Here is a 21,973-nt window from a genome sequence, read left to right as displayed (position 1 = left end):
GAAGAACTTAATAAATACTTTGTGTCAGTCTAATATCCCAACAATTAAGGAGAGTCATGGGGCAGAGTTCAGTATGGTAGCCATTACAAAAGAGCAAGTGCTAGGAAAGCTAAAAGGTACAAAAATTGATAAATCTCCTGGCCCAGATGGGTTACATCCTAGAGTTCTGAGGGAGGTGGCTGAGGAAATAGTGGAGGCATTGGTTGCGATCTTCCAAAGGTCACTGGAGCCGGGAGGGTCCCAGATGATTGGAAAATTGCTGTTGTAACCCCCTTGTTCAAGATAGGATCAAGACAAAAGATGGAAAATTATAGGCCGATTAGCCTAACCTCAGTTGTTGGTAAAATCCACTGTTAAAGATGAGATTTCTAAATTCTTAGAAGTGCAGGGTTGGATTGGAACAAGTCAGCATGGATTTACTAAGAGGATTTGTGCCTGACAAACCTGTTAGAATTCTTTGAAGAGGTAACAAGTAGGTTAGACCAGGGAAACCCAGTGGATGTTATCTGTCTAGACTTCCAAAAGGCCTTTCATAAGGTGTCTCACGGGAGGCTGCCAAGTAAGGTAAAGGCCTATGGCGATCAAGGTAAGGTACTGGCATTAATTGAGGATTAGCTGTCTGACAGAAGGCAGAGAGTTGGGATAAAAGCTTCTTTTTCTGAATGGCAGCTAGTGACAAGTGGTGTCCTGCAGGGTTCAATTTTGGAGCCACAGCTGTTCACTTTTTATATATTAATGATCTGGATGAAGGGACTGGAAGCATTCTGGTGAAGTTCGCCGACGTTCCGAAGTTAGGTGGACAGGCAGCTAGTACTGTAGGAAGATTTGGACAGTTTAGGAGAGTGGCCCGGGAGACAACTGATGAAATTTAATGTGAGCAAATGTGAGGTCTTGCACTTTGAAAAAACAATACAGGCCTGGACTATTTTCTAAATGGTGAGAAAATTCATAAAGCCGAAGCACAAGAGATCTAGGAGTGCTAGTCCAGGATTCTCTAAAGGTTAACTTGTAGGTTGAGTCTGTGATTAAGAAAGCAAATGTAATGTTGTCATTTAACTCAAGAGGGTTGGAATACAAGACTTACAAGATAATGCATGGCATAGAAAGGGTGGACACTGGGAAGTTATTTTTGTTAGGCGGAGAAACTAGGACCCATGGGCACAGCCTTAAAATTAGAGGGAGTCAATTTAGAATGCAAATGAGGAGACATTTCTTCAGCCAGAGAGTGGTGGAATTCATTGCCATGGAGCGCAGACGAGGCCAGGAAGTTAAATGTTTTCAAGGCAGACATTGGTAAATTCTTGATCTCGCAAGGGATTAAGGACTGTGGGGAAAGTGTGGGTAAGTGAATTTGAAATGCCCACGAATTATGATTAAATGGCGGAGTGGACTCGATGGGCCGAATGGCCTTACTTGCACTCCTATGTCTTATGGTCTTATGGATTTCAGAAGCACATAATTAGCTGTAAAACACTTTGAAATGTCTACTCATTAAAAGTTTTGTATGAAAACAAGTTTTCTTTTTACTTAACAATATTTCTTAATAATTTTTCTCTTTTAATTAGTTGATGTTTCTTTCGCTACTGACAGATTTCTGACAGGAAGAGGTCTACATTTATATGCTTCCTGTAGAAATTGTTACCTTTTTCTTCTATCCCTAAACAGGATGCGATTCTGGATTTGGATTTGCCCTGGCCAAATACCTCGATAAACTGGGCTTCACTGTTTTTGCTGGAGTTCTGTATTTAGATGGACCTGGTGCTAAGGATTTAAAGACGAGTGGCTCAAACAGACTTATGGTGCTGCAACTGGATGTCACCAGTTTGGAACAAATCACTAAAAGCTACGCACAAGTAAAATCTCAGCTCAAAAACAGAGGTTGGTGTTGAGAGTGTTTCACAATCCAATTCTTGGGTAGGTTACACTGACATATGATTGTAAATTAAATATTATCTAATATTCTGCCACACCCTGACCAGAGTGTACTTGCCTGTTGTGTGAAGAAAGATTGCTAGTTATCTGTTACTTCTGTATCTCCATAGAAACAATAGCTCAACAAACCAGCACCCTCCTGCTGTATAAATTGCTGTCCCTTTTCTCAGATTTTTTTCTTGTGTCCTAGTCCTGATGTGAGAAAGCTGGCAAACTTCAACTCCTTCCAGCATATTTAACTTCATGAGAAAAGCCTTGCATTAATATTTGATGTACTTTGCACCGCCTGTCACACATCAATAGGACAAATCAAATGAACATGCAAGAGATTTTATTTCCATGAATATTTTCTCAAGGAGCACAATAAAGATTTATTTCTTCGTGAGAGATTATGGGATTTCTTTTTATTTACTCAAGGGATATAACTCTTATAGCTGAGTGCAGAATTCATTGCCTGTCCCTAGTTGCCCTTGATGAAGTGGTGGGGGGAAATGAGCTACCTTCTACCTTTGCTGCAGTCCATGTGCTATAAATAGACCCACCATTCTGTAAGGGAGGGAATTCCAGGATTTTGACCCAGCATAGTGGTAATAAACAGGAGTAGGCCATTCAACCCCTTGAGCCTGTTCCAACATTCGATGATCATGACTGATATTTTGCCCATATCCCTTCATACCTTTTGCTTAACGATACTTTATTTATCTCAGATTTAAAACAAATAACTTTTGTAGAAGAGAGTTCCATACATCGTCCACATTTTTGTGTGTAGAAGTGCTTCCTAACGTCTCTCCTGAACAGTCTGGCCCTACAGTCTTTAGACTGTGCTGTCTAATTCTAGAATTCCCAACTAGTGAAAATAACTTATCCTAATCTATCCTGTTTTTCCTGTTAATATCTTGAAGACTTTGATAAGATCATCCCCTAAGCTTCTGAATTCAACAGAAAAAGGGCAACCATGTTGTGAGACTGGAGTCACATGTCGACCAGACTGGGAAAGGATTACAGATTTCCTACCCTAAAGAAAACTAGTGAACAAGATGAGTTTAATGAAAAGTGACAGTGGTTACATAGTTGCTATTAGGTTAGCTTTTTATCCCTGATTTTTATTGAATTGAAATTTCTCAATTGACATGGTAGGATTTGAACCCAGTCTACAAACTACGAGTTTATATCCTGGGATTACCAATCCATTGACACCGTCCACTGTTGTTCGCCATGGATATAAATGATTTGGATGACCATGAAGGAGGCATGCTTAATAAGTTTGCAGGTGACACCAAAATTCATGGTATGGTGGACAGTGAAGAAGGTTATCTAAGATGACAACAGGACCTTGATCAGCTGGACCAATGGGCTGAGGACTGAGTTTAATTTAGATAAATGCGGGGTGTTGCATTTGGTAAGACAAACCAGGACAGGACTTAAAAACTTAAGGTTAGGGCCCTGGGGGCAAATGGGGAGACTTAGGGGTGCAGGTACATAGTTCCTTGAACTTGGTGTCTCAGGTAGAGAAGAGTTAGCATTTTGGGTCTGGTGCCCCTTCTCGGTGACCTTTGTCAGAACTAGATTTGAAGAAGGTTCACCAGACTTGAAAAGTTATCTCTGCTTTCTCTGTATAGATACTGCCAAACCTGCTGAGTTTTCCCAGTAATTTCTGTTTCTGTTCCCTTCTTTCTAGCCTGTTTTCATACATCCTAGTCCTGATATATGCAAGGTGAAAAGCTTTAAATGTGTGTTTCCTTTTAGCAACGTCTGAGTGAAACTCCCCGTGAATTATAAACAAATGATGTAATAGTAAGTAAAAATAAAACCTAGGAAATTCACCTTCCAGACCATAACTGTTTTCTCAGAAGTGTGGGACATTCAAAGAGTCAGCGTTGACATTTAAGGGCTGAATGGCTGTATGTCTCTGTTGTAGCACTTTAAGAACATCTATTGTTAAGAACATCTCTTGACCATTCTTTTCAACAGGTTATTCCAAATACTTAGTACTCATTGAGTAATTCTTTTTAAAATTAATCTTTAACCATTCACCAACATATCCTCCCATGTTGTTATCCCTGGCATATTTTGAAAAAGTATGCTGCTTGGTATTTTGCAATTGTTTATGGTCCCCTTCTGTAATCTTTTCTCATTGCAGCTTTTCCCCTTTGCCGGCTTGTAGTACACTGGACAAAGTTCTGTGTGTTTTGTTGATTGCTGCGGTGATCAGAATTGAAAATGCTTCACAGAACTAACAAAAACTAAGTGACAAGAAAGTTCATGTATTAACGCAAGTATAATTCAGAGATATTAGCAATTTTGTTTTAAATGTTATAAGTAAGCCAGGAGGCAAGATAGGTAAGGCAGATTAATTCCAGTTATTAATTCCTGTCTGTTTTTCCTGCCAAAATAAATCTGTGTGCTGTGTGGTCTAAAAAAGTTGCCGTTGTTGTTAGATTTTGTTAGACTGGAGGTTTATCCCTCCTACAAGTTTTAACTTTTTCAATAAGAACCAAAAGAATTCTGGATGATATAAATCAAAGACAAAAACAGAAATTGCTGGAGAAGCTCAGCAGGTCTGGCAGCATCTGTGGAGAGAAATCAGAGTTAATGTTTCAGGTCAAGTGACCCTTCCTCGGAGCTGATGGTAGCTCGGAAAATGTTGGTTTAAATGCAGGGGGTAGGGTGTAAGCAGTAAGTGATAGGTGGGGCAGAGCCCAAAGAGAGACAAGAACAGTTGGATAGACAAAGAAGTGGATAACAATCTATCTAGGAGGGTAGCAAGCCTGAGACAGATGTTGGCCAGGAAACAGGGTGGTGTGTTGAAGTGGCAGGGAACTGGAAGTTCAGGGTCTTTTTCTTGCAAACTGAACATAAGTGTTCTGCGAAGCAGTTATCCAGTCTACTCTTTTTTTCCTCTCCGACGTAGAGAAGACCACATTGTGAGCAGAGAATCAATCGTAAAGACTCGATTCCGTTCTCCAAGTTCCTCTGTCTCTGGTGCATTTGTTCTGATTATGCCCCAACTTTGATAAGGGAGCTTCAAATGTTTACAGTATTCCTCAACCAAGAATTCCCCAGCACTGTTGTTGACAGGGCCCTCAGCTGGATCTGAACCATCTCCTGCACTTCAGCACCTCTTTCTCCTCCTCTCTCTATCTCTTCCCCCCTCCTCCCCCCCCCCCCCCCCCGCCCCTAAACCCAACCAACAGCAATAGGGTTCCCTTTGTCCTCATCTACCAACTGTTATGCACTAGATCAGAACATTCAAAACACTGTTAAGTAGGCAGCCCAGACCTTAAGTTTGTAATTTGTTTTGGTAAGTGCACAGTGAAAGTTACCCGGATTAAGTTAGCGAGGTTGACTGCCAGGTTTAAAATCGACAAAAATTTGTTCACAAAATTACACAATAAAACATGAAGAACAGAATAAAGAACCCCTACAGAACTCAGTCTGTCCAAACTAGGCTTAAATATGCTGTTCTGAATATACACAACAGTCCCAATAAGCAAAGCCCCTTTAAAACACAGTACAAAAAAGGGTCAGATGCTTACAGGTTGAAGTTAGAATGGCAGAAGAGAGAGTTTCCACCCAGCTCACTGTTGAACTCCCAAATAGTTCTGGACTGAACTAAACTGCTCAGCTAGAAAGCTGACCCTTTCTTTCTACAGGTCACTTCTAAAACATGACCACTTTGGCCTGAAGTCTCATCTGCTTACATATAAACAAGCCTCTCAAAATCCTTTTTTATCTCTGTACCAAACTAGTCTGATCGTAGCCTGGCCTCTTTTATTATCCCTCTGAAAAAACTCAAAGGCAGAGCATCCTTGAGCCAAGAAACAGATTTTAGGAAAAAAGGGCTAGCTTTGTGACACAACCCACCAGCATCCATACCCAGAAGCTGCTATTTCCTTCACCACCACCAGATACACAGTCCCCTCCACTCCCTTGCCAGCCTTTCACAGGACCATTCCCTTTGGGACACCTTGTGGTCAAGTCCCTTCACAGCCTCACCCTTCCCTATCTACTCACAAAAGCACATTTTCCCGCACAATCTAATGGAAATCTGAATTCTCTCTCCCAAAGATCTGTAGATGCTAGGACAATATAAGCTTTCAGGACTAAGTCAAAACACAGCAGTTAGGTTGGGATATCAAAGAATAGGGAGTGATACTGGGCAAACAGAATTAAGCTACAGTTCAGCCCTGAGCTTATTGAATGGTGGAGCAAGTTTGAGGGGCTGAATGGCCTATCTCTGTTTCTAAAGTCAATTTGCTCCTATACTGTGTCTTCCAACCCTGGGTCTTCTGCTTTCTCTGCTTCACCTTTGTTAGATGAATATCCAGTTATTTGGTCTGAACTCTGGAACAGTATTCCTAAACACCTCAAGCTCTGCTGTTCCCTTCTTTAACCGTCTTCTCAAAACTTACTTGACTGGTCAAACTTCAATCACCTTCTATCGTATTGTTCCAGTGCTGGTTAATTGTCAAGTTTTGCCTTTTATGAAGTGTTTTAGAAGGTTTTTTTAAACCTTCAATGTAATCACAATTACAGTAACGGTAACAGCTTATTATTACTTGTGTACTATTCCCCAGTTGTACATCCTAATGCTTTCTCTGGTGCTGGTTAGTCATGATATATTGTCAATTTAAAAATATCATAGATGTTAAGGAAAGCCAGCAGACTGTTGAAGCATAAACCATTTTCCACAAGGAGACAGTGATGCAAAGACCTTTGTAACTTTTAACAGAAAATTAGATAAATGCAACAAACCGAGGAAGTTACATGGCTACAAAAAGACAGCAGGACAGTGAGGAGAGTCAGCACAGAGACATTGGGTTGAATTTGCCTATTCGGTTAAAATCAACTGAGATTCATGATGCCATGCCTGCAGTGGCACAGAGAGACTGCATGGTTTTGTTCAGAGGCCAAATCACTTGACCAAACTACCCTGGGCCCAGATGGCAATCTGGGTCAGTACTGTGTTCTGGGTTGAAAGGAATGCACAGTAATGTAGGAAGAAGGTCAATGATCTTCTGTGTTCTACAATGGTAAGTGCCACCATTATCTCTGTGCCGCCTCACATTCACAGTGCCCTCACATTCATCGGGCCATCACTCACTCTAACTCTGCTACTTCACATACCTTTGCATCATGGCTTGTGGACTGCAGCTCTGACTACTGCATCCCCCAAACATGCATTGTATGCACACAGCATCCTCCAAACTACTAACTACATGTCTGAAACTACTAAAACCTTCCTTGTGTCATTCAGACATACTGGGGACAACTCATCATCTCTCCTGTACCTGTATTATCACAAACTGTACTTCCATCCACTTCCGTTGTACTAAATGTCTTTTGCAGGCATCCCTTTTGGAGATAGGAAGACCTCAATCACCAACCAACCTAGGAAGCTTCATTATCCTGTGCTGCACCACTGTCCCATTCGCAATGCTTAGGTCACTTTTGGAATATTGTGTGCGATTCTGGTCTCCCTCCGAGAGGAAGATTGTTGTGAGACTTGAAAGGGATCAGAAAAGGTTTACAAGGATGTTGCCAGTGTTGGAGGATTTGAGCTAGAGAGGTGAATAGGCTGGGACTGTTTTCCTTGGAGTGTTGGAGGCTGAGGGGTGACATAGAGGTTTATAAAATCATGAGGGGCATGGATGGGGTAAACAGACAAGGTCTCTTTCCTGGGGTGGGGGAGTCCAGAACTAGAAGGCATTGGTTTAGGGTGAGAGGGGAAAGATTTAAAAGAGACCTTATGTGCCACCTTTTCACGCAGAGGGTGGTGCCTATGTGGAATAAGCTGCCAGAGGAAGTGGTGGAGGCTGGTACAATTGCAACATCTAAAAAGCATCTGGATCAGTATATGAATAGGAAGGGTTTTAAAGGGCTATGGGCCAAGTGCCTGCAAATGGGACTAGATTAGGTTAGGATATCTGGTTGGCATGGACGAGGTAGACCGTAGGGTCTGTTTCCAGGCTGTACATCTCTATGACTCTAAGTAGTTGGTAATGGGTTACACCAGTAATACCACATTCTCGATCCAAAAAAGCTTTGATCCCTCTTAAACAATTAAATGCCTCTTCCCTTATACAGGAACTAGAGGCACCCAGCAAACCTCCACCAGGAAGAAGCCAGAGCAAGACCTCTCTGGAGGTCACCTCCACCTGAGCCACTGAATCCTCAGGAGATGCACCAACAAGCTTTTCACATGAAACCTCCTCCACCTCACAGACATTCAACTCAGTGGGTATTCTTTTTATAGGTTAGACTCAGGAGTACAATCTGATGTACACATCAACTGACATATCACTACACCTAGTCCAGAAAAAAAGATCTTTGCTCTCTTAAACTCAGAAGACTGCTGGAGATCAGGCACCTGCTCAGTCCAGGCATGAAGATGATCTGACAGCGTCAGCTGTTAATTACTTTGTCAAAATGCACAGGGAGAGACACAGGGACAGCAGGTAGGTTTGTCAGAGAGAAGCCACATCAAAGGATGGAAGAGTCCACCAACATTTTTAGTACACTGCTGACTCTAGCATGCAATAGAAAGCCAGGTCCAGCTCGTGTCTCCCAGAATATGTACTCAGCTTCAATGGCAAGGTGCAAGACAACTACAGCACTTACACTAAATGCCTCCTCTTCTCGGGGATACAAGGTGGTGTCAACAGGCACCCATAGGAAGGAGGAGCCATATACCTGATCCAGAAGCTTCCTGTCAGGACATTCCAGAGGTGCACTGAACATTAATGACTGCAGCTAAGGCACTGCACTTCACTATGGACAACATTGAGGTTCCATGCAGGTGTAGGGATTGTGCTCGGGCCTGGGCTTCACACAACATTGCACATATACATTCAGCTTGTGAATTGGGGTACAGAACCGTGATGGTTCTACACATCTCTCCTCCTGCCTTTTCGATTGAGGCTCTTTTATACATTATTAATGGCTCCACTTTAAGCCCAGAGCTCATGACTTTGGAATTTCCCATGTCCTTGTGGGCTCTGCATCTATAATCACACTGACACCATTTCTTGACTTCCTATGGCTTTACCTCCTTGATTGATGTCTCAATAGCGTCCCTATTGACCTACCTGTAAACCCAGATTGGTTGCATCTGACCTGCACCACTGAATAGGGTCTAATCCCCAGATTGCAAGCAACATGAATTGCTGGATTCAGGCCAATTGCCTGAACTTGATTATGTCTAACTGCGTGGATTGGATTAGGAAAAGCTTTGACTGGCTGTGGTGTTACCTCTGACTGATCATAATCCTCCTTCACCCCAGTAATGGCTGCTCCACTTTGAACATACCTATTTGTATGAAGCTCCTGCAGTGTGCCTGCTGTGTAAATTGCTGGCACGTGATACAGGTCTGACATTGACATAGCATGCCTACCCCCTTGACTGTTCAGTGAAGAACTCCAAAATGAGATATGCTGCCTGTCTGCCTGCCGCTCTGTGTTAAAATCTTGAAAGCCAGAGGATGGCAGCCTGTAATGATGACTGAAGATGCTGCACTAAGAAAGAAATGCAAATTTCAGAGGCTGTCAGCCCATGAATCAGTGCAAAATGTGCACTAAGAGACCAATGTGAAATACCCAGAGACCAGCAGCTTCCAAAAACTGCATGAGCACTAAGAAATGTAGCAAAGAGCCATGAAATGCATCCTGTGTAGTAACACATAATGTGCATGTGTCCCAATGCATGCAACTCATGGGCGTCTCTGAAGTGTTGAAGGAGTGAATTGGTATATGACTTAGTCCAAGAGCAGGCGGGATGCTGTGAAGAGAATGGTGGTCTGTCAACACTGTCTTGCATGGATGAAGGGTCGAGGAAGTTGATATCAGTGGAGCATTCTAGCCCATTGCACTGAAGACAAAGTTGCAAGAAAGCCAGGTCCAATGAATGCAGCTTGGCTGGTACACACTGCAGTTTCCAGGGAGTGAGAGAAGAAGTGATGTAGCATATAAATAATTGGATTTGGGGCTTTGGTGAAATGTAAGTGCATGAAAAGAAAATAGATGCTATTCAGTGGCAAGATTCTGAAATCACCATTTAAGAGGAAAATTGGCACAATTTTCTTTGTTTACATTTTGATCTTCATTCTCCCTGTATTGCCCCTTCTTTCTTACCATTGCTCACACCACACTGAGGAGTGGAACGTTCCACCCATACTGATGAATGCTGGAAACATTAAGTAGGTTTATGATGTTAATTTCATAATACTCTCCATTTGATCATATATGTGCTTACAGGCGGTCCCAATTTACGAATGATCGTACTTATGAGTGATCGCAAAAGCAATCCTGTACAGAAATGTATTAATATTAATCTTAAAGATCTAACATGAAAACACATTCTTGTTTTTATGAACAGCTATTTTATATTGCCCCGTATTGTGTTCCAACTTGTCTACAAATCAACTTGGGAATGGACTTGTGAATGGAATCTTTGTAACCCAGGGACTTTGAGAAAAAGCAATTGTGATTTATATTTCCTTTGCAACAATGACGAGAGGTATTACAGTGTTACCCTTGTCTAAATCCTGTTTTGTAATTTTTAGGACTTTGGGCTTTAGTGAATAATGCGGGTATCCTAGAATTTGTTGCTGATGCAGAACTTCTTCCAATGAGTACTTACAAGCATTGCATGGACGTGAACTTCTTCGGGGCCGTGGAACTGACTAAAATGTTCCTTCCATTACTCCGCCAAGCAAAAGGCAGACTGGTTAACATCTCAAGCATGGCAGGTACTGTTCCTTCATTAGTAAGTATTGAGACACTCTGCATATGTTAAGCCTCAGCTCTGCACTTAGTGCAACCCCTGAGATCCTTTTCTCTCTAATTAGTCCAATACAATTTAGAACCAGTCAGGCACAGGACTTTTAAGTAAATTTTGCAAGTCTGTTTTGAAAGAAATGTTCAGGGCTCATCCAGACATGTCATGTTTCTCTTCTTCAAGAAAAAGGTTTGTAGACCCTTCATATTTTCTTATTATTGAGAATGCAACAATTTGAATATCACTCAGGAACATTTTAAGAAATATAGCTGACTCATAAACAGCGTTTCCTCCAAACTCCACAGTCCTGTGTACATCACAGGATGGGTGTACATCACAGATTGGATGGCACGGTGTCTCAGTGGTTAACCTCACAGCACCAGGGACCCGGGTTCAATTCCAGCCTTGGGTGACTGTCGGTGTGGAATTTGCACATTCTCCCTTTGTCTGTGTGGGTTTCCTCCGTGTGCTCCGGTTTCCTCCCACAATCCAAACATGAGCAGGTTAGGTGAATTGGCCACGCTAAATTGCCCATAGTGTTAGGTGCATTTGTTGGTGGTAAATATAGGGTAGGGGAATGGGTCTGGGTTCGTTATTCTTTGGAGGGTCGGTGTGGACTTGTTGGGCCAAAGGGCCTGTTACCATACCTTAGCGAATCTAATATTGATCAGTAAGCCGACATGATGACTCTGATTCCCACACTCAAAAGAAGCATTCGTGTGGAACATGCCCTCTGTGACAGTACCTGCAGACTACGTCTCCTTGGCCTCTGCTACTCTACCGCCCTCAGCTGGTCACTGCCTAGCACTCCCCCCAAGCTGCCGTGCTGCCTGGATGCAGTCCGTCCTGAAGCTGGAAGGCTTTGCCCTGGAGACTGGGGCAGCTGCACCTTTCTTCTCCACCCTACCACCCCCCAGCCACCCCAACCTCTCACTCCCAATCTCCTCCTCACTCCTGGCCTCTTCCTTCACTGCGATCGTCACACCTCTGCAGCTGTGTACACACATGGTGATGATTGTGATACATGTGTAGACATGTGGGTACCATTTCTCATTATGAATAATCAGTCCAGGTAAAGAGAATATTGTACAAACTTAACCTTTCCATGCCCCAGGTTTGTCAGCTGGGGAGGCCAGAGAGCAAAGATGAATGTGCACATACCTTTTGGAAAAGGTTCGTCTGCAAACATCACCTTGGATTTTCATTATCGTTTCCAGTAATCTATACTGAGGAAAGGTGTGAATGTAACACCTGGAGCTTAGAAATGTTCAATGCTCCAAATTCCTTCAAAGATAAGCACAGTGCAAGAGCAAATTACTGCAGATGCTGGAATTTGTACTGCGCTTGCTCTCTTGGATGCTGCCTGACCCACTGTGATTTCCAGCATTTTTTTTTGTTTTCAGTTTTTTTTTCAGCTTCTATTAAACACCATTATAATTGTAATTGGCCAAGTTGGGGTCAGATGTCGTTTTTTTTCCCCACAATTCCAAATCCCAGCTGACCTGAATTCTCTTTAAGGGAGTTAAAATTCACCCTTAGGATTTTGACCCTCACCTTGACTGTTGATTACATATTGGAAACCTGGATGGGGAATGGTATATCCAACACTTTAGATTTTCAGAGCATTAAATAATTGTTTGCTTTTTACGTTTCTGGGCAGAATTTCCTAGTTTACTATTTTAGTATGTACATAACTTAAAACTTCAAATTCTGTTTGTACAAAAGCCTAAAATGACATTCATGGTGTAGTCAAGTACGCCTGACCAGGATTTTGTTCATGCTTTTATAAATCTGTCCTGTTACAGGAACTACACCACTGCTAGGGTTTGCAGCATATGGTGCCTCAAAAGCTGCACTTTCTATGTTTTCCAATGTTTTGAGACAAGAACTTGCCATCTGGGGAGTCAAAGTGGCCACCATCCAGCCTAGTGCTTTCAAAACAGGTGTGTATCTGCAAAGGAAGATATTTCCCAGCCTTTGAGCTACTGGACAACTTTCACAAGCCTCACTATTCTCTTTTCATCATCTGACATTCCCTAAATGAAAGAGAGTGCAAATCAAATACTAAGATTTGTGTGTGTGTGTAAAATACATTTTATATATAATTCAAGATTTAAATCCGATAAATAAATGAATTGCCTTTCTGAGAATACAATTGGGCCAATATAATAATCCTGATTGAAATCACATATTGCTTTGAATTTAATTATGAATTCTATCTGGAATGGATTTTTATGGGCTCCTCAAGTCAATGCTCAGTCCATCTAAAAACACACTTTTTATTGAATTCTGACATGCTTAAAAATTAGCCAGTTTCAGTTGTACATTGATCACCTTTTAAGTGATGCATTGTTTTGTAAATCAAAAATCAATTTATTATTTATATTGGAAATAATTATTTAGTGGTTGTGGGGAAAAAAAACTGATAGCACAGATCCTGTCTCTTGGGATCACTGACAATGAATGATTACTTTGAGTGCTAACTGCCTCGACCCCACCCTGTCTGTAACAGTATGAGGATGACCTCTAGTGTTTAATATTAAGCTTCAGATAACTTTAGGATAGCTAGAATGATGATGAGTCTGAGCAAGTGAGGTTGAAGATCTCTTGTGGAAATTTGGGGGTTCTTTACATCCTAATTTGATTAGGAAACCATGTAGAAAGAAAAGGGAAGCTGCAGTTGTATATCTGAACAATTAACACTGGGCATTGGAGGGTAAAGTTGGATTTTGATAATTGAGGAGTTTTGTTGTTAATTGACAATAAGAACCTAGCATGAAGAGTAAAAAAGCAGTATTTGTTCAGCAATTTAGAACACTTGTACAAAAAGGCAGAACGCATGTAACTATTTCTAGCAGGCCAAATTTCTCTAAGTACTTTTATATATCCAGAACTGCCAGACCATATTGAGCTTGCAGCTTCCTGTTTGCCAAAGTAGTGGGATAGGAGATTGATTGTTTGAAACTGCTGAGAAATTAACACGCACAAATGTGGTTTGGTGCTGAAATTAAGTAGCTAACAGATTGACCAACAGGCTCAGGTCCATCAGGATATAACATTTGAAAACAAATAACAGAAATATTATATTTTGCAATGCTTATCTGTCTGATTTTCACATTTGTCTGGTGATATTTTGCTCTGTACTCAACTCTCTGTTCTGACTCATTATCAAACTTGATTCATTCTTTGGCTAACACTTCCACTGATCTTCAATTTCCTTGAGATTTCATGCTGTTGAAATGTATTGGTTGAATCCCCTTCTATCATATCTCTTTAGTATCAAGAATACATATTTATTTTCCAATGCTGCAGCTTGCCTCTCATATTCTCATGCTAATGCCTACAAAGGATGTATTACTTAAAGTTTTAAACTTTTTATTTCCATAGGTATATTTGGTACCACAGATCAGTGGAGCAACCAACACACACAGATTATGCAGCAGCTCTCTCCTGATGTTAGAAAAGATTATGGTGAAAACTACATAATTGCGTTCAGAGGAAAGTATGGTAAATGGCAGGCTAGTTTGCAAGATGAACTACAACCTGTTCTTAATGATATCTCCATTGCACTGATAGCAAAAAACCCCAAGAGCCACTACTCCCCTGGAACAGCAGCTAACTTTTTTCCATTCATCTATCGATACCTGCCCACCCGCTTATCTGATTTTATTTTTTATCATTTACTCAAATCAGGTCAGGATGTACCAGATGGAGTAAAAGAAATTGGATTGTAGCCATTCTGAGTTAGCACTGGCAGCTAATTTGTACAGGCATTAGTCAACCCACAAATTCTATCTTGAAAACTTCTTATATTGATTACTCAGATGTACAAATATTCAGAGATGAGGTTTTCTGTATTGATCAAAGAATAAGCATTGTACACTTGTAAAGCTTGATGTCTGAGTGAGCATTTATTTTCCAGAATCATTCAGCAGCAATATTGCAAATTTTTACACTCAATAGAATGAACTATTTATAATTAAAAGAGCAACTCCAGTTGAGACAGCACAAAGAAAGGAAATTCTTTCACAGTGTAAGAATCCTTCATTGAGATCTATTAAGATACCACTTCATTTAATGGCTTCAGTTATTCTTTTAACTGTTTCACTGTGCCATAGTGTCACATGAGTTATTGTGACTGTTCGAGACTTTTAATAAAAGGAGTGGCTAAATGCATCATTATGCAGAATGCGTCATTTCAGTGCTGCTGATAAAAGACACGTTTGTTGAAGATTTTCATCTTGCATTCATCTGAACAATTTGCCGAAAATACCAAAGTAAAGGGGATCTGATTGAAACTCTCAGAATACTGAGATAGAGTGGATGTGGAGAAGATGTTTTTACCTATGAGAGGCTAAGACCCAAAGGCACAGCCTCAGAGTGAAAGGACCATTCTTTAGAACTTAGATGAGGTGGCATTTCTTCACAGAGGGTAATGAATCTATGGAACTTGTTGCTGCAAAGGGTTTGGTGGCCAAGTCTTTGTATTTAAATTGGAGACAGACAGATAGGATTGTGATGAGTCAGTTGATAAAGGGTTATGGGGGGAAGGTAGGAGAATGGGGTTGAGAAACATATCAGCCATGATCTAATGGTGGAGCAAATTCAATAGGCTGAATGGCCTAATTCTCTCTCATATCCTGTGGTCTTTTTTTCCCTTTACTGTGGTATTTCTTGCAAATTGGCCTCATCCGTGCAAGATGAAAAGCTTAGACTAAATATATCCTATTTTTCAGCAATGCTGAAATTCTGTACTGGCAAATGACTTTTTAATTTTGTAATGTATACTAAATGACTACTATAAATGTACAACAACTTAACACACTTTTGAACATTTGGTGCAGTGTGAATTGAAGATTGCATAGAGTGAAAATAATTGCTTTTACAAGATGTATTTGATTCTTAAGGAGAGTGGATTTTTTAAATGGGTCAGAGTATGGATTGAAGATGTGTACATACACAATTTGGCACTGCTGGCTTCCATGCAAATTTGACACTACCATCCCCACCCTGAACAATCTGCGTGAGGACACTTTAGGATTGTATTGGCTACCTGATGGGCATATACAGGCCAATGTTGTGAGCTCAGGGTAGCAATTGGGAGGAGTGAGGGGCAAGATGAATAAAACATGAGCCACCAATTCTGACCCCACCCTCTTTGTCGTATTTGCTGAGCTCCAGCAGGGCTTAGTGGCTGTACACTGGAGGGATTGGCTTTTTAGAACTTAAGTACCCTTACATTAGGCAGCCCCACACAGTCCCGACTTTTAGATTAGCTGCTGTCAACTCAGCCATCTGGGCTGCTGGAAGGGCCTATCATTGCTTGTCCAGCATCAGAACCCATTGCTGTGCCTGATTACGCACAAAAAAGCAGATCCAATTCAATAGGAATTGCTAACACAGATGAGAAATCAATAATTATTTGATGACAACATGAAGTACCATGGGCAATTAAAGCAAAAAGGCTGAATATGTTGAAAATATACACATTTATCAAAGTTTAACATCTTGCAATCTTCAAGACAATTCACAAGACTACAAATTAAAAGGGAAATCAAATATTTATATTGAGTGGAGATTGCTAATTGGTTAGCAAGTGGACTCTGTTACAGCATTACCATCAAGAATGTAGCAGTTGATGATTGACTGACTGTTATCTGCCAGGCTTTGTTTAGATATCAACCAAGTTAACCTAACTCTGGTTCATTTCTCAAGATAATGTCTTCACCAGTAAGAGTCAAGTTAACTGGTTTGATATCTAGGATTGTAGGTGTGCTCGCTGAGCTGTAGGTTTGATATCCAGACGTTTCATTACCTGGCTAGGTAACATCAGTGGCGACCTCCAAGTGAAGCGAAGCTGTTGTCTCCTGCTTTCTATTTATGTTTGTCCTGGATGGGGTTCCTGAGGTTTGTGGTGATGTCATTTCCTGTTCATTTTCTGAGGGGTTGATAGATGGATCTAGATCTATGTGTTTGTTTATGGCGTTGTGGTTGGAATGCTAGGCCTCTAGGAATTCTCTGGCATGTCTTTGCTTAGCCTGTCCCAGTCGAAATGGTGGGTTTTTTTTTCATCCGTGTGCAGGGCTAAGAGGGTTTGATTTCTAAACAAAGCCTGGCAGTTAACAGTCAGCCATCATTAACTGCTGCATTCTCCATGGTTTTTCCTCTACCATTCAAAGTCCACTTGCAATTAATCAGCACTTATCTAGTGCTTAACTTAAGTTATCCCATTATTTGTCCTCTTGAAAAACATCCTGGTGAGCACAAGACATAAAGTTTAACAAAATAATTTTCAGCAATATTCAAGCTCTGTAACGAACAAATGGGTTGAAAAATTAAACTGTTAGAAATACAGTAGGGTAGTCAGCCTTCTGGGCACTTGATAATCTTTTTAGTGAAGGTAAAGGGTGTGCATTAAACAATTTACACATGCTGAATAACCTGCTGTCTATTTCTAGCAGTTTCAGTACTTAGGTCAAGGTGGTGCTGTAAACCACACACTGAATCGTTGCTGTTTGTAAAATGATCATCATTGTTAAAGTTAAAATAGACTAGAAGAGTCTTCTGAGTCCCAGCTGGACAATTACTTATTACATTGGCTGATGGACACAGCCAACGTCTATTCTTATGTCTGATTGTCAGTCACATAATCAATAGTTGTGTAAGTGGGAGGCTCAAGATCATCCCAACCTTGGGCACCGTTAACATTATTTGTGATTTGCTGCCTGCAATGGTCATTGACTCCAGAAGTTAGCTATTGCATTTGAAGGAAACACTTACCTCACTGGCAATAACTCAAAAACAAATCTTAGTGTAGAGAAGTGGGAAAAATAGTTATGTATTTTACAGAATTGGGGAGGCCTCTCAGCCAATGTTTAGTGTAGCATTTTATTTAAAAAAAATTACCTCTGCTAAGACTGCAGTGGCCACTTACTCATGTAAACCCTTCAGTGTGGAAACAGGCTATTCAGCCAAACAAGTCCACACCAATTCTCTGAAGAGCATCCCACCCAGACTTACCCTCCTACCCTATTCCTGTAAACCTGCATTTCCCATGGCTAATCCACCTAACCTACCCATCCCTCGACACTATGGATAATTTAGCATGGCCAATCCACCTAAGCTGCATAACCTTGGACTGTGGGAGGAAGCCAGAGCACCCAGAGGAAACTCTCACAGACACTGGGCGAATGTGCAAACTCCACACAGACAGTTGCCTGAGACTGGAATCAAATCTGGGCCACTGGTGCTTTGAGGCAGCAGTGCTAACCACTGAGCCACTATATCACCACCTAAAAAGCCTAAGTGAAGCCGGCCCAGCATCTGTTCCACTCATCATGACCCAATGTCTCAGAAGGGCAATAAAATAGTTGCTAGGCCTCTGAGCAACATATGCAAAGGGCCTACTACCTGCTTTGGGTGGCTGCCTTACATATGAAAAGCACAATGGAATTAGTAATGGCCAAGATGTTCACACAGGTTCAAAATGGGACATTCTGCTGCAAATATTGTGGTGATGTTGCCTGTTGTATGGCCTGAAGAAAATGTGCTACATATCAATTTCCATTCCACAAACATTGTGCACTGTTCAGTGGAATGTGAAATATTCCTATGCAATATACATATTTAACCAGGATGGAGTAGCATTTTAGACAGTGTATCAGACTGTTTGATTAGGCAAGTGTTCAATTACTAAACTAATTGTATATCTCATATTCTGTGCAGGCTCTGCTATTACAACAAATTAGACTTTGTAATTAAGGGGATTTTTTTTTATCTTGAGCTCAGGGAAATATTTTATTATCACAAGTCTCTTGATCCAGAAACTTGAAATGAAATTCTGTTATGTCTACTGCAATCCCTACCAGTAGAGTTCATTCATTATCTTGGGTCAGCTTCAGATCACTACCATTTCTACACATTTATTCACATTACAACAATCAAATAATCTTAGGAGGAATCATTCTGACATTTTTAAAAGGTAATTGTACAACAAAAATCACAAGAAATGTAGCTTTTTTTAACAAAAGAATAAATCATAATAGAAAATATTAATACCAAAGCTGCAAAGTGCTGTATGGAATATGAAATTATATGAAGGTGGATATTCCAATACCTGGAATGAATATTGAAGAGCTTATCAATAGTCATATTGAGCAACACAGACATGTGTTCAGTTAACTCCAAGATTCCTGTGAAGTAATGGAATGTTCTGAGCTTGTAAATCTATCCAATTTTACATTATTTGTATTTAGCGTTAGGGAGCTATGGGATATAACTTTTTTCAATTTTCATAAAAGATGTTTGTGTTTTGAATGTTCTAAATCTCAGGTCTCAAAGGTGATATTTTTGAGAAAATAAATGGTGTGCAGCTGCTGTCTTAAACTTAGCAACAATAAAACCACTACATAATAGATTAGTGCACGACCATAAAATATTCCAAATTGATAAACTCCACTGAGTGTGAATCAAACCCAATAACTGTCTCTTTTATATCTCCATCTTGTGCAAGGTTGTAATTTCAGCAAGTGTTGCTTACTAATTTTTTTAAACATAAAGCCTATCTGAATGTACAGTACTGCACCAGTATTTTGGCATTAGTAGGTAATAAAGCCACCATATTTTATGGTTTTAATTTTTGTTTGTGTCACCCATAAGAAAACAAACATCAAAAATTTTAAAGGAATGTCAAAATCTTCATGCTTGCTTTAACTGGATGGACGAATTAACATTGTAATTTAAATTGAGTATAATACTTGCAACTTTTGTTTTCAATACATTTGGGGGCATCATTTGGTATTTTGTTTTGAAGTATTATATGAATTTTCAGATGGTTCTGGAGAATATTTATGATAAATCTCACTGTTTTCACTGACTATATTTTGTGAAATGGTATATAACTGAAATTGACTTGGAATTTTATTTGTGTGGATTTATCTCTGTCTTGTTTTCAGTTGATAACTCTCCATATCTCTCTTTAAATGAGAGGTAATGAACAATCTGGTATTTACAATCACTTATTCGGCAATGAGAATACTAAATCTGTTTTTACTGTGGCATTACAATGAAACCTCAGAGTAAATTTTATCTAATTTTATTGTAGTGCAAAATGTATTGCAACATTTTTTGACCTCTTCAACTGAAAAATGAGACCTATGACAACTAGCTGCATGTGAAAATAATGAAACTGTTCTATTTCTAATGGTTTGATTATGGCTTGTCATACTGTGGGTGAATAGAAGCATTTTTCTTTACAATCTAAGTATTTAAAGTTATCACTTCAAATGATGACAGATTACCAAGGGTCGAATTTTATGTGCTCAGGTGTCAGATTGCATACCGGGTTCTTGAATTGTGCTGCCATTTTCTTGCCAATGCAGTGCACAGTTTGAAATTGCTAAAAGTGGCACTGAGTATGCAACCTTAATTGCTAAGAAATGATCTGGTCAGACTTTCATGCTGTTAATAGTTACACTGCATTGTTGTTGATTGTCTCTACTTGTATTTACAAGTATGACACAGATCAGCCTGATCAGATACTGATACAACTTGCAAGTGTATAATGTAGAAAAGTCGTTGTTAACTGTGTACATTGTTTATGTTCCATTGTTATGCTGTTGCATTTTAAAGGTGTTTCTTTTTCAAATCACTAGTTAAGTCAAGATTGCTCAGTTTAATGACCAGCAAAATATAAACCATTCATTGTGTCTGTAACTACCTACAGGTTTTATTTTAACATGTTGTTATTGTGATTTCTGGAGGTTTTGATATATTAAACCCGTTGGTTTACCTTTGTCTGTGCTGCCAGTTATACAATTGTACAAGACTATTTGGTGATGTAAGCACTGAATCTTTAAGATTACATGATACTTAGCAAGTAATTACTATTCCTTGATTCAGGTTATTTCTACTTTGTATAGGCAAACACAATTAAACTAATATACATAGAGGACTATTTTATATTTGTAAATATTGAGGTAAAGCTCCTTTTTTTTAAACAAATACTTTAAGTTTAAATAATATCTGCATATTAAATATATAGAGATACAATTTTAAAGGATTGGCATGCTGAACATGCAGATACATTGCATCTCATTCATGAGATGAGTTATATTGCTGTAAAAAAAATTATAATATGCAAAATCTCATCCGTTCATTTGTTGTGCGGTTGGTCATAAAATCCTTGATATTTGTTCACCTGACAAGACAGCTTGTGGGTGCTTAAACATTTGAGCATATCTATAAATCAGTTTGCAAAGAATGACACCTCCCTATCACCTGTAAAGTATTATCCTCACCTATAGAGGAGTCTTTCATTACATGCATTGAAACATTGATGTAACTAAGCAATGGAATGGCAAAACAGAATAAGCCATCTCAAAACTGATTTTCTCTTTGTTCAATATATACCTCTTCAACCCAATAAAACTGATATCTTGTCTCATCTATGTTTCACAATTTACATTACATTTAAACATGTGTCCACACTATTAGTATCCCTGAACTGAACCATTTCCATTTTGGAAAGTGGCAATGGCTGAACCAGATAAGGCATTATAATGCATATGAAAACTGTTTTGTAGATTAAAAAAAAACAATTGAAAACCGATATTGTTTTAAATCAGGATTAAAATAATTTGATCTGAAACCTCATTAAGAAGTCTCTCAAAGTTAATATTGTGAAATTTCTTCATCCAAGGCACAGATGCCAGGTTTTTATTATCCTTTTATTTTTTTAAAGCTAGCTGTGTATGTAAACATCTACAGCCCTGTGACATTTTTGAAAATGCAGGGCAATAAAAATTGTTCAACTTGCTCAAAGAACCTTGAAGTGCTGAATTAATAAATAAGTGGTTGTTTACTATAAACAATTCTCAGTTTTGTTAACAGACACAGATCTACCTTATTTGTAATAAAATAAAAGCCATATTGATGTTACTTGATTTGTAACACTTTTAATAAAGATTGTGTAAAATACTGGAACGGAAAAAATGCTTTCAAATTTGTAGCTGAAGAAACTTGGATTTGATGTGTGAAATAAATTTACACTTCTGTTTATCATTTTGCCTGGTTCTTTAACAATGAAAGACAATCAACATCCTATTACAAACATTGGGTCTATAGTAAGTATTGATCAGCTTAGGGTCATGGAGGAAGGCCATTCAGCTGTTTGAGCTTGCCCACCATTCTGCATCATGGCTGATCATCAACCTCAACACCATATTCCCATGCTATCCCTGTATCCCTTGATGTAATTGGTAACGA

At 39.6% G+C, this 21,973-nt stretch overlaps 1 protein-coding gene across 1 annotated transcript in view; it reads left to right on the top strand.

The window, feature by feature from the left end:
- hsd17b2 (hydroxysteroid (17-beta) dehydrogenase 2) overlaps nt 1-21,766 on the top strand; it is a 45,771-nt gene extending 24,005 nt beyond the window's left edge. Inside the window, exons 2-5 of the mRNA XM_072595949.1 lie at nt 1,666-1,878; nt 10,494-10,679; nt 12,514-12,651; nt 14,096-21,766. Of these exons, the coding sequence (XP_072452050.1) occupies nt 1,666-1,878; nt 10,494-10,679; nt 12,514-12,651; nt 14,096-14,442 (884 nt within the window). The 3' untranslated portion in view covers nt 14,443-21,766. The remainder of the gene's footprint in view (nt 1-1,665; nt 1,879-10,493; nt 10,680-12,513; nt 12,652-14,095) is intronic.
- The last annotated feature ends 207 nt before the right edge of the window (nt 21,767-21,973 follow it).

This window comes from Chiloscyllium punctatum, chromosome 26, assembly GCF_047496795.1.
Source record: "Chiloscyllium punctatum isolate Juve2018m chromosome 26, sChiPun1.3, whole genome shotgun sequence".
Taxonomy (NCBI): Eukaryota; Metazoa; Chordata; class Chondrichthyes; order Orectolobiformes; family Hemiscylliidae; genus Chiloscyllium; species Chiloscyllium punctatum.
This window is presented reverse-complemented; position numbering and strand designations above follow the sequence as displayed.